The sequence below is a fragment of the Ambystoma mexicanum genome, chromosome 11 (genome assembly GCF_040938575.1).
Source record: "Ambystoma mexicanum isolate Mex_15411 chromosome 11, UKY_AmexF1_1, whole genome shotgun sequence".
Taxonomy (NCBI): domain Eukaryota; kingdom Metazoa; phylum Chordata; class Amphibia; order Caudata; family Ambystomatidae; genus Ambystoma; species Ambystoma mexicanum.
Genome location: NC_090934.1, coordinates 266806685 through 266820770, shown reverse-complemented (window position 1 = coordinate 266820770; position 14086 = coordinate 266806685). Strand labels below are relative to the sequence as shown.

The window sequence follows — 14086 nt, the reverse complement described above, 5'->3', positions numbered from 1 at the left end:
ATTCCAATGCAAACCGCCTTGTTCTTGTGTCGAGCAGGGAGGTAATCATCAGCACCCTTTTGTTATTAAATGCACCCCGCCGCCGCGGGCGCATTTTATAACAAAAGGACGCTTGCTGCGCCTTCTCCCACTACACCAGCTCGAGGGAGCCCTTGAAAGAATCCCCCGAGCTGGCATGGCAGGGGGCTAATGGCGCCCTGGGGGGCGTGGTGCCCGCCCTGCCCTAAGGCCGTCCCTGATAGCAGGCCTCTGACTATGCAGCTGCAGGATATTCGCCATGGGGTGTGCTTACATCCGAAGATAACTCATTGGATAATTGTGTCTTCAAATATATGTGTTGTGCTGAAAACAAAAATGACAAGAATCATGGGAGCTTATATAGGCATTAGAAAAGGCATGTATCAGGTTTAGAGCATCACTTAATACATTTACTATTCAGCTTCCGCGGAATACTTGAACAACTATCCAGTATTTGGACAAATACTAAAATATGGTAGCCAGTTGGCCTCTTAAATACAACACCTGCATACCCGCCTCTTGACCCGATAGCAACTCTTATAAACCCAGCACTGGGCGTGCACGCTGTCCTCACCGGAAAGCGCCGAAGCAGACGCTGGCAGTCATGTAATAAACGGCGTAGAAGATGGCCAGGCATAGCAGCAGGTGTAGGAGGACAGTCTGCAAAGAAGGCACAAACACAGCATCAGCAGAGGTATCTATCCGTCAGGGTGGAGAGCTAGTTAGTACAAGGCATGAAGAGCCTGCCCTCCACAGCCCGACTTGCAGACTCGGTGCTTAAGGGCGGTGCTTAGCAAAGAAAAGACTAAGGGCCTCATCACGAGTTGGGCGGTATCCCGGCGGTATTACTGCCCAGGCTAATAACGCTACTGCTAAACCCTCTGGCGCTATTAGCGCCATATCACGGGTTTGGAGGTAACGATGATTCCCCTGAAAAATGTGCCCAAAAATGGGAATTTTCCTGGCACATTAATGCAGCAAACCCCGGGATTTGGGAGACCCTTGAATGTGACGGTAATAGCGTTACCGCTGCATTTAAGGGTTACTGCCATACTCATGATGAGGTTGTAAGAAAATATAATCATTTTATATGGACCCTGAGGGATCTATGTTGGTTACCTTCTCTTGGTACCCATCATCTTCAAGACCTAATGCATCCCTTATAAAGCAGTCACATCCAATTCACCACCCTATCTGGTGAAGAAGCTCACCATCCCAACCAGGAGGGAACCATGGCACATGAGGAAAGGACACAGCCAGGCCCCGTTATTAGAACTGTTAAAAAGAAGACAAGTCTACTCCACGCCCAGCCCCAGGATCTAGAACAAAAATGCCATAACACAACAGATTCACCCCAACACAAGTTATGCAATTCTTATGATACCAAAGAGCCACCTTTTCAAGGTATCCCTCATTCATAGCAAATAAAACATACCCTTGCTTGGCGTTCTCCATCCTGTCTACCACCTCCTGACTCCTTCTCTGACTGTGGTTATTACCCCAAATCTAGCCTTTGAAAACGTTCCTCATCAGCTTGCCACAGGAAATGCCGTTTTATCAAAATCTCTGAATATTGCTGAGATTCAAAACCTTGGGCAGCCCTCCATATCCCCTAGCTAGCTGCCTAATTAACATTATAAACAAATATCATTCTTATGGCACATTCATGATCTCTTTTCTTAACTGGCAGTCCCCATTTTATCAGAATAATGTGGTCAATGACAGTAGCATAATGTGCCACTTTACGTGAAGGGCCTCATCACGATATGGACGGTAACCCTTAAATGCAGCGTTAATGGTGTAAGCACCTGGAATACCGCTCCACCTAATCACGAACCTTTAAAATTAGCACCTGACCCAAATTGGACCGGCGTTAATACAACCCGCATTATTACAGCCGGTGTTATTACAGCCAGCTGTAATACCGCCCTCAACACAGAGCGTTATTACAAACTTATCACAACTCCTTGTCCAGTGGTATTACCCCCCGAAAACCGGCGATAATACATCTGGAATTACCCCCCAGCCTCCAGCTGGAGGCAAATGAACCCAGGTGCCAGGAATAAAGCCACAGGTGCATACAATGCACACCAGAGGGCAACAAAAGACTGACATGGGTCCCAAACACACTTTCCAACATCATGCTGGCATTCTCTGCTGGTAGCTTTGACATGCAGTTTCACATGCTGCGCCTGGAGCTACAGATGCTGGACAACCAGGGTGGGGCACAGGGAGCACAGGGGGTGGGGAGGGGTGAGTATGAGGAGGAGACCAGCCCCAGTAAGGCATGCACCCATCCCCAGGGTCAGGCTATCACCCTGGGTCCTCAGTGACACCCAGTTGGTAACAGAGTACCTGCTGGATAGGGCGACCATCAGTGATGGGCACAATAGAAAACGATGTTGGGAGCAGGATTGCCATCCGCACAGCCATGCACCCACTCGTCAAGCTGGTGGCAGTCCTGCAGTCCCTGGGGACTGTCACTTTCCAGCACTTTGTGGCCATGATGCTTGGCATGGCCCAGTCAATATTCAGTGCAGTCCTGGGCCAGGTGCTGAAGGCCCTGCTGCGCCATGTCAACCTGCGCATTGCAGTGCCCACCACCCAGGCCCACGTGAATAACTTCAAGGCACACTTCTATCCCCCAACCAAATGCCCAACTTCAATGCAGCCATCGACTGTAGCATTGGTTGCGCCCCAGGCCTATGAGGCAGTCTTTAGGAACCGCAAGCACTACCAATCTATGAATGTGCAGATGGCCTGTGGGCCTGATCTAATCATCAGCTACTGCTGGGCCCACTACCCTGGATACACCCACGACTCCATGGTCCTATGCAACAGCACACTTCCGGGATACATGGAGAGGCATGGAGAGGCACAGAGGACAACAGACCTGGATAGTTGGTAAGTACAAACCCTGCCACAAATGCATATTTAAGCCCAAGTCAAAAAGGGGAGGGGGAATCACCACTGGAAGCATTGCATGGCAAGAGGAGGTACTGCCAGCATCTGTGCAGCACCTGCACCATTTACGGGGGGCATCCAAGGGCACATGCACACAGTGACCACATCTGGACCGACACATGGGGATGGACACACCCTGCTGCAAACACATCAACACATCAGACCATAATAACCACAATGCACATTGATGGTGCTAATGTGCAGATCCACACCCCATCACCCAACAGCAAGTCCACCCAGGTCCCCAGATAGGAATCAGAAGAGAGAGTGTGCCAAATGAGTCCCAAGAAGTAAACATGTAAATGCATTCCCCAGAGAGAGTATCCCATAAGCGCATAAAAGCATGTATTAACTGTAAAATGGAATTGGTGTTGTAATGAATATTAATCAGCATCTAGTGATGCAGGCACATCGAAAGACAAATGCCTACGTCCCCAGACCAGCCAGTCATAACAGTAGCCCCATCCTGTGGTACTCCATGCACCACTGGCCCAAACATATCCATGGAGTGGTGCAGGTGGAACCCAGAGCACAACGTTCCCGGTGTCCTTTGCATAAATAATGCAGGGAGTATTAGTACATCCTATTACAATTCTATGTGAATTGATGCCTATTCATAAGGAGGAAAAGTGGACCATACACCCCCTTACCTGTAGTGCTGTGTCAACCCGTGCCACAGCAATCATCCCATGTGCATTCAACCATCAGCTGCCACGGGACAGCCACCTCAACCACACAGGGTGCATGTACAGGAGAAATAATACATAGCATGAAATTGGAAGGATGTACACCCATCACACATACACATTGCATGGCCCTTTTACTCACAGGAATGCCCACGGTGCATGTGGCCAAATATTCAAATTCTGCAGACCCATGCATGGTACAAATGCCTGTAGTTGTCATTCCCTCCCATGCAAGTGACTCAGGATACCCGCAGCTCACGTGGTTGATGACCCCTGTACGTGACCCACGAACACCACATGACCACGCATACAACCGTGCCCATGGCCCAACACGCATCTGCATCGAACGTACTTTTGAACTTTTAAAGGCATGATTCAGGTGCTTTGATCTCACTGGAGAGGGCCTCAAGTATGCCCTGGACAAAGTTGGGGAAAGGGTCTTGACATGTACTATGCTGCACAACATTTGCCTCAGGCGGAATGTGCCCCTACCCACCGACACAGATAGGCAACCCTCAGGGGATGATGATGGCAATGACCATGTGGACGGAGCCAGGGCTGATACACACAGGCATGGGGTGAGGGAGGGGAGGCTGGCCCGACTTGCACTGATAATTTATTTTAGCACAGTACACAACATGCACATGAATAAAGATCAACAGTGCACAATCTTGAAATTCCTTGCATTTCTTCAGTTTTGAACTGGCTTTAATGTATATGGTTGTAACCCCTCCCCCCACCCACCACCAACTCCCCAACTCACAGTCGGCTTTCCTCCCACCCACCACCAACACCCCAGCACACATTCCCCCCTCACCCCACCCACCACTACCTCCCCAGCACACCGCCCCTCTCCCCCCACCCACCAACTCCCCAGCACACAGTCCCGGCTCCCCCACCCAACCACCGGTCCATTTGATGGCCCCTCAGGCCGACAGTGCATAATCCATTCACTGGGCATGTGGCCGCTTTCCATGTGCACCGGATTTGGGAGAGAGCTGTAGCAGCCGGCGCTGTGACCTCCACCATGGGGTACCCTGTTGGGACTCCTCGGTGGGGGTGTTGGAGGTAGATGGGATGGAGGCAGGCAGTTGAATTTGCTGCCGGAGGAGGTTATTGGCTTCCCACATTTGTCTGCAAATGCAGAGAGCCCCTCACATAGTTCCCTTACCCTCTGCCCGAACCCCGTGAGGGATGCTGTGCACGCCTCCACCACCATCCCCACGCAGGCATTGTCCCTAACCATGGTTTTTGTTGCACCCCTGATAGCACGGTTGATGGCTATTGTGTCCTCTGGCAAGACCCTCAATTCTTAGCTGACGTGCCTCTATCATGTCCAGTCGCACCATCACGGCGGCCACGGGACCAGTAGGGGGTGTTGGGACGGGGGCTGCGATGCCTTCGGAGGCTGTCCTGCCTGGTGTGGCTGCATGATGATGAGGCATACAAGGGTGTGTTCTCGTCAGCCACCGGGGTGTAGGCGGCATGGTGGCATTCCCGGTCCTGTGGCCTTGGGCTGTGCCCCTCCACAGGGTCATGGCTCACCGGTGGGGGGATCATTTCCAACACATGCATGTCTTCAGGTGTTGGGGCTGCAGTAGCCCGCTGGTCGTCGCTGCTTGCCCTTCCCTCTTCCTGGGTGGTTGTTATTGGGGCCGCTTCAACTGCCTCCTCCAGGACGGCCCTGGAGAGTTGGGCCATTTGTTTTGGCATAGCTCTGGAGGGTTGGGCCGTTGGTGTTGGCGTGGCCCTGGTGGGTTGTTTCCTTGGTGGTGGCTTGGCACTGCTGCAGTGTGGAGTGGTGGGGTGGGTCTTATACCTTGGTTGGCGGGCCCTGTCAGCCTTTTCGTGGGGTGGTGGTGCTGGTGGAGGTATGGGTGGGCGCTCGATGGGATGGGCCCGCTTCCTCATCCTCCCATGACGCCTCAGGTGATGCCTGCGGGCCTGTAGGAGACATATGGAATGGCATAAGTCAAATTTGCTCACGTGTTTTGGCATGCATAGTAGTACTTACAGGAGGGGAGGGTGCACAGGACGGTTGGACTCATGCACGGGCCTGGCCTGCTTGCATTTTTCAGTGGGTTGGTATATATGGTGCCTGGTGCGGGAGGGGGGGCACACTTCAGAATGTGGCTTCCCGGTGGTGGCATGGCATGGGTACATTGTTGGCATAGGCATTTCTTGTCTGTCATGCATCTGATTCACACAGCGATATGGCAATAGTGCACTGCTATGCCCCCGCCATGGATGTGTTGCATGGCACTTGGATGTGTCCTTTGGCTGCCCTCCCCACAGCACAGGCTCACCAGGGTGGCCTAGGTACACTGGCACATGGGTGCTGCTGTGGGTACCTGTGGTGGCTCCCACACACTGCATCCAGTCACAAAGCCCGGCTCATGTATATTCACACTAGGGGATGGTGTGGTGGGCTGTTCACATAACATTTGGTCTTAGGGGTTTGGGGGATTTACTCCTTGGGCCTCCTGGGTGCCAGCGCCTGCCTCTGCTCCTCTGACTCCTTTATCCCTGCCATGTCGATGATGCTGCTGCAGTGCTCCTCCCATGGCATGAGCTCTGGCGGTGGTGGTGATCTTCCTCCGGTTGCCATGCAGACTGTCCAGTGCTGGGCTAGGATGCCCCAATCCCGGACCTGCAGGTCATTGAACGGCTTCCTGCAGTCTTCCCCATCCATGGCGATACGGCTGACTGCAGACACCTTCTGGCTGATGATTTCCCTCCATGTGTCAACCCCCAAACTTTTTGCTGCTGTTTAGACACCATTGACTGACTTTGACAGAGAAGCACAGCCTTCAGCTGCACTCCTCTGGGCTTTCGCTCACTTTTTATGGGGAAACTGACATGCCCTTAAGACAGTCAGTACTGGGAGACTCTGTTTCCCTTAGTCCTTTCCTCATGTTGCAGCTTTTGTGCAACAAGTACCAAGTGTGTAATGTATTTTACCATACAGCACCCTTGGGTCTCTAGTCATATCCAAAGGGGCTAGAAACTCTCGCTGGACTTTTTATGAACTGTGCAGATATGTCATGGACAGGACTGGTGGCAGCTATTGTTTTGCATTATTTTGAACCCTTTCTTGCCATGCTAACTGCGTTAACCGCGTTTGGCACAAATAGGTGGCCTGGCTCCGAAATGGCCATGCCACAAGGTTCTTTGTCCTGTCCTTTGGCCATCTTGCCCCTTCACCTTCCCCAGTTCGAGCCGACCCGGGCCAGTCATTATTTGGTCATGCACTTTCCCGTGAATCCCAATGCTTTCGCTGGTTTCTGTATGCCTTGTGTGTGTGCCTCCAGGATGTGGGCTGGAATGTCTGATTCCAATACACATCCTGGGTGCCACAGAGTCTGGAGTGCCATGAATGCCTGGGATCACCGTGGTCCTTGATTGGTCCACATATGGAGTGTGTGTTTGTGAGCAGATCTCCCATTGGGTCCTCTCCATTTTGGCGCTAAGGGAACTTTGGATAAGAGGAGGCTGAAAACACCACTACCATGTCGAATTCCTGAGTTCACACCGAACAACGGATAGGAGCCAAGTATCCTGCAACATGAAGCCAAGTCGAGGAACGGCTGGTGACCTGCTGGAAGGTTTGGCACCCTGAGCCCGCTGTCGTCCCGTGAGACCCCTCTGCATCTGGTCATCCTAGAAAGTCTGCAAAGACGCTTCGACCCATTGGAATAGTGGGACCAACTATTCTCGGGACCTTCATCAAACCCTGCAAGTAAGCTTTCTCGGAAGTGTCCCTGGGCCAACCAGTGGACTGACCAGCTTACCCAGTTGCTTTGCTCTTTCACCACTGCCGTTTCGAGGAGGCCCTCGAAACTTGGCATACTTCTAGCTCTGTCTCCACGGCACCCTCACACCGAATTTCGTACACTTGGCATTCCCAGGTCTGAAGTGAGACGAGTGCGCCAGGATCAGAGTAAACGCGGTTACCGTGTTGTCCTCCCGCGGCAAAGACCTGTGCAAGTTTGCTGCATTTGTGAGCAGGAGAGGAGAAATCGCCACTGTCCCGTTTGGGAATCATCGCTGTATCTTGGGAACTACAAGGTGCCGAGACGCCCTTTTTTCCGCATTCGAACCTGCCAGCGAAGTGGACTGTACTGGCGAAGTTTGGGTCTGCCTGCGTCGGGGACCGGTGAGTAGTCCTTACCCCAACCGGTGGCCTCTAGCGCAGGAGCCCATTTTTATGCACAAGTGGCCCCTGTGGGCCCCTTTCCTTTCCACAGCTATTGTGAAACAGCGACTCCATCCCGCACTCTCAAACTGCCTCTGCCCTCAAGTGGAGGTCCTTCTTGAATAGTGGGAACTTGTTCTGCATCGCCTCATCCACCTACCTGAGCTGCTAGAGACCCTTGAAGAGACCCTATCCTGCCCATTGGCACAAGCGTGTGCATGTACTATTGAGAAAAAGGCTCCTCTCTTCTTAGGGCTTGGACTGCCTCTTAGGTGTATTATTGATGTGGAACTGGGTCTAAAGATTACCTGCACTGCCTGTTTCCTTCCTCTCTAGGTTGTCAACATATTTCGTGCATTTAACCCTTTGGACCCCAATGGTCTTGTATATATATTGTATTGAGTGTGATGTATTGGTTTACTTAGTTTTACTGTTATTCTTTGCTATGATCTCTGTTACAAAGGCCTTGTAATACATTCTTATACTTATTATATATTTTTAATATAACACCTGTCTGGAGTAATTTGTAAGTGTCCATGCTCTGTGTGCTCATTGAGGCCCTTCAGTCACCCTCACCCCCCCCTGAGACTTAGTCTTGACCGCCTGCCATAGCTACCATGATTGATCTGGCTTGTCCAGAGGTTACCCTGTTCCAAGAAAGTAGGCTGGCCTTCTGAACCTCTGCCCCTCCAGGACAGAGTTCAGAAATCCTTCTTAACAGTGCCCCAGATGTGGTTGCGGCACTTTGAGGTAGTCTTTTTCTGGCGTGCCCCATACAGCTTTTCATAGTGCCCTATCACCTCCTACACAAGGACGTTGAGCTCTGACTCCATAAATCTCGGCTTACGGAGCCGATCCTGGGCTGACTTGCCCCTTGCACGCTCCTGTGACATTCTGGGGGTTCAACTGCTCTGAATGGTTGCCAGGGGCTCCGATTTTTAATGGATTGTGATTTCCAAAATGGTTGCCACTGTGTTTCCGATTCTGGCGGTGATGCGTTTCTCGCGCGAGCTAATAGTGTGCAGTGTTGGCTGCCAGCGGCACTAGCACTATTTGCGATGGGATTTCAGGCAGTAGCATGCTTCCCAGCATTATTTGGGTCGAGCGGTATTAGCGTTAATGCTGGGGACGTGTGCGCGTGTCCGCTGACTCGTGGTGGTTTATGTACAACTAGTAGCGATGTTAACTCTAATATCGCTTAACGCTAATTGTTCCCAGATAACGCCCAACTCCTGATGAGGCCCATTGTAAGTTAGGCAGTAACAATAAAAGAAACTGTATTTCATAATACCACCGGGTTTACCACTTCAAAAAATTACGGGTCTCAACACCTATTAACAAGAAGAAAGATTGCTTGTAAGGGGAGGCGCTACTTCCCCTTACAATGGTGTTAAAAGACCAGGGAGAATTACTCAATGTGGTAATTCTATCTATCCCCAATGGAATCCAACCTGACTCCATAATGTTAAATAACAACACTTCTAAATTAGGCATCAAATTACCACATGTGTAACAGTAATATGGCATGTCAGTATTAGTAGAACTAATAATACCAAACATATGAGGCCTGAAGTCTTTAAAAAGAAAGCCGGCATCTAAAGAAATCAATTCTATGCAATTACCATCTATCCTCTGAAATGCAGTGTTGTTAGGCTGTTCCTGCCATGCTATATTAAGCTGTGTTATATTGTTCTGTGTTATGTTTTGCTCTGTTATGTTCTCGTTTAGATTATTATGTTGTTATATGTTAAGTTCTTTTAGGCTTCTCTGCATTGTGTTTGGCCATGTTGTAATGCTTTTCCTAGTTATGTTGTGTTGTATCATGTGATATATTGTGCCATGTGATATATATATTGTGTTGCGCCTTCTTGTCGTGTAGTATGTTATTTGTAGGAATATATCAGGCCCTATTTTTGTGTTCTGCCATTTATGTTATATTGTGCTGTGTGTTAAGAACTCACCATGCCATGTCAGTTTGAGTCTTGCATTGATGTGCTGGATCTTTTCTATGTTCGGTTGCAGTAAGGATCAACAGACCCGCACTAAAGCAACCTAAATATCCTCATCTTCTGTAACTACTGCGTAGGGGTTGAACTTTACTTAAATGGAGGAGATGGCAGCAGTAGCCAAGACGTTAGAATGTTGAGTATGGATACTGCAACTATCATTTTCCATGTGCAGCTGCCAGCAAGGAATCATTTATTGGACGGGAACACTATCAAATCTGTACCTTTGCAAAGAAGTAAAAAAAAGTGTAGCAAAATCATTTGTAAAAAAGTTTGGGACAATAATAACATAATTCAACATTGAACAACAGTAATAAATGGGGTCTGGTTGATTAAACTACTATGCAAATATAAACAATGTGTACATGGGAAAACACAACACCGCAACATGCCAATAAATTAAGAATTCGCATCCAACTGATAAGCAAATATTAAAAGAATAATAAAAACATTTGTAAAAAATAGACACACTGGATAATATGTGATTGAAAACAATTGGAAGTGGGTATTGTGTATGAAGACTGGCTTATCATCTGTTGTAATGGAATAATTAATGTATCGTTTAGGTCTGAACATTGATTTGGTTTGGTTTGATTTCAGTTTAAACAGCTCCTGTCATGCTTGAGCTGAAGGAGAATCCACCCTCATTACATGTTCAAGAGATTTGTATTTGGATGCTTGAGGAACCTATTTAGAATCTTGGAATTTCGACTGCCACATTTTTAGGATTTAGTTGGGCTTTTGGGGCACTGGGCATTGCGGTGAGGAACTCCTTTGGCTGCAGGAGGGGATGCCCTATTCTTTTGGGGACTTTCATTAGGAAACTCTGTGGCCTGTATCAGAGGTCTGCAACCTTTTTCTCCTCAGATGTTTAGTACTGCAACTCCCATTAGCCTTAGCCAGCATAGTCAACGGCGAGGGATCATGAGAGTTGTAGTCTGAAACATCTGGAGAGCCACATGTTTCAGTCCCCTGACCTAAATGCTCCCTTTAGGGCAGGCTTTTGGAAGCATTATTCAGCACCTTTTACTTTAAATCACCCTTACCATCCTGACACTCTTAGTATTTAGTTTGGCAGGTAACCTGACACAGTATGTTTCTTGCACACTTGTAAATAAACACTTGAACCATACCTCATTGTCCGTCTATGTTTCCGAAAGCAAAATTTAGGACATGGAGAGCCAGCAGTCCACACAGTGGGGCCTTGCCAAACTAGGAATATGAAAGCATTAGTGCATGGTGCCCCCTTTTTTGTACTTCAGAATGTTGACCTGTGTGTTCCTACTCCCGCACCTTTTGATATGCAATTTATATAAAGTTGACATACATTTAATCTAAAATTGATATCAAAGATAGCTTTTTTTATATCAAATTAATATTTCTTTATATAAAGTGTTTTTCAGTTTTATATCAAAAGGATATAAAGTGAACATAATCTCATATAAAAATGATCTAAAGTGAATATCAAATTTATATAAAAATGTGGCTGGAAGCGTGCGTCTGTGCCGCTGCCTGTTTGAGGTTGAAGTGAGCTCTGAAAACAGGGACTGTGAATTTAGGGTTTTGTGGTGTGAAGCAGTGTTGATGCAGCAAGGGTTTTGTCCTCACATATATATAGCTGATGTCATGATTTCATAACACTTTTTATGTAGAGTCAATATAAATAGAAGATCTGAACGAAATAGAGGAATCATTGCTCCAAAACCTGGGCAGGCTAAAGAAGAAACTCTACCATAAATATTGGATCGACACTCTCGATGAAATCTACAACTATAAAAATAGAGAACATTTCTGGTTTACGGAGAGAAAACTAAATAAGCTCCCTAGATACATCCACATCTTTCCTAATTGCTTTCTGGGAAAACAGTATATGAGATTTCACCTTAACATTTTCCTGACAAGACCGGCTAAGCTAAGTGGACAAGAGATAACTCCTCTGTGTAGCCTGTGTCAAGAAAACATCTCTACGATTCAAATTAAACATCTAGTAATGAACTGCCCGACGCTGAGCATAGAAAGACACAGTATGATGGGAACTACTATCGATAAATATGGTGCCTTTTCAGAAAATGCTTGGTGGACTATATTAATAGAAGGGACTATATTAACCAAATTTCTGTTAGCAATTTATGCCAAATTTTGAAACTGCAAATTTGCGAATTTGTGAAACTGAGAGAAAAGTCATTTTTCTTGTTATATTTTCTCCTTTTTTTAAACAGGCTTTTGATATTAGTAATTTTGGCACTACATTTGTATTTATATTTGTATTAATAAAATGGCTAAAGGTTTTCTAATTAGGAAACCATATAAGGCTATAAAAAAGATATACATATATATATAAATCTATGCCCAGTAGCCAACATCATCATTTTATAAGACTTTTTATATAGATTTAATAAAAGGAGGTTGTGTTATTTAAGGCATGCCATCATAATTTTAAAGTGTTAAGGAAAGGATTGAGCTAGAAATAGGTTTATGAGGGTTTTGGTATTTTAAGCTGAATACAAATATATAAATGTGAGTTAAAAAGAATTGTTCATAAAAGCGGGTTGTGTTCGCCCCGTAATTGAGCATGAACCACTGAAAATATATTATGACAAATCAGAGCTATAAGTATAAATAAAAACATTTAAGTTGTATAGCGTGAATACAAATATTGAAACTGCTGGGTTAGAGTGTTATCTGATACTAACAATAAACTTGATAGAGTGGAAACAGAAGTTGGTACGCTGGTCCCATGTAAATAGGCAAAGTTTGCTTTACAGTGCTGAGACAAAAGTTCTAAGCTATTGTCTTTTGCAGTGTTAAGTGTAGTTTTACAGTGCCAATGCATGGGGGTAGACCAACAGAATTGTGTGCATGCTAGCCTGCAAGAATTGTTAGACCTTTTTCTAAAATGAAGAGTGAAACTTTAAGATAAAAAATGAGTGACTTTAGCAAGACCTGTTTGCCATTTCTTTTAAAAAAAGAGAGAAGCTCTGGTGCTGGACATTGTTTGTTAGCTGAAAAACACTGTCCATATGCAGTTAGAAACAAAATAACAGAGCAATGGTTGGTTTCACAGAGCCTAGACAAAAGTGTAAACCAATAGATCTGTACAACGCTTGGTGCAGTTAAATGAAGATAATGCAGATGGCCATGGGCCTTGAAAATGTGTCTGGTCTTTAAAACATTTGCCATTCTTGTCATTTAAAACACAATGGGCCTCATTACGAGGTAGGAGGTAGCTATGGTGCTATTAGCACCATGGCTACCCCCTTACCGCATTCCGGGTCTGGGTTCCCGAAATAGGGAGTTACTGGGTCATTCCAACCTTGGAGGACCCCCGGTAAGGCCCCATTCCGGGAAGCATTCCCCATTCCCATTCGAGCCCCCATAGGGCTCAATGGGAATGGGGATGGAGCTAATAACGGTACTGCAATTTGCGGTACCGTTATTAGCTCTGAAGTCCCTTAACGGGTCCCTTCTATAACGCCTGGTTTTATAATATGTTATATGCGAGACATGTAGGAGCACTACTTGTGAAATCAAATTTGAACAATGCATATTTCTGCATGGTAAGCATGAATAGGTTTCTGTCATTTCTGGATAATGTTTCTACAGAGAGCTGAGTCATACCTTTTGCAAAAATATGTAAGGTGCAGGGTTGCTGATAAAAAGAAAACACACTGACCATGAATGTAGGATTTGGTCTTTAAAAACAGACTTTGAATGACAGCCAAAATATCGCTTTGGAGTCATGGGAGATCCCTGGGCCCTGATGCTCGCCTGCATTGTGGATCATTGGAAACCTGTTATCTAAAAACCTTGGGTCAGAAGAGGCCCCCCTTTTTACTGGGTTTAGAAGGAATATTTTCAGAAAGAACAACATGTAATTACTTTCACATTTAAAATGAGTGGCACTATGTTTCAAATAATGTTATGATGGTGTTTATATTCTAGAGCCTATTTTCATGTAGGAAGCAGCAGAGAGATATACAATTGTAAGCCCGTGTTAAACATGTGCAAACATGTATGAAATGCATTTGTGCCAATCTGCATCTTCATAAATGGAAGCTGCAGTTTTTTTTAACGCTCTGATTCAAAGATGTAAAGTTCTGTGGATTTGCATGCCGGCTAGTATGATGTGTAGAGATGTTGGTAACTGTTTATGGCACAGTTACTTAATCAGTCCATAGCTTAAATATTAAAGCTTGTCAATGTTTTTAAAAGAGACG

At 46.6% G+C, this 14086-nt stretch overlaps 1 protein-coding gene across 8 annotated transcripts in view; it reads right to left on the bottom strand.

Moving 5' to 3' along the window:
* LOC138503358 (putative transmembrane protein 244) overlaps positions 1–14086 on the bottom strand; it is a 262341-nt gene that overhangs the window by 116758 nt on the left and 131497 nt on the right. For 4 of the 8 annotated variants that reach the window (XM_069623012.1, XM_069623011.1, XM_069623010.1 and 1 more), the window contains one exon: positions 593–678. In XM_069623012.1, the coding sequence (XP_069479113.1) occupies positions 593–655 (63 nt within the window). In that variant the 5' untranslated portion in view covers positions 656–678. Of the gene's footprint in view, positions 1–522; positions 679–14086 lie in introns of those variants that run through there. The other 4 variants (XM_069623008.1, XM_069623007.1, XM_069623006.1 and 1 more) reach the window with 2 other exon arrangements.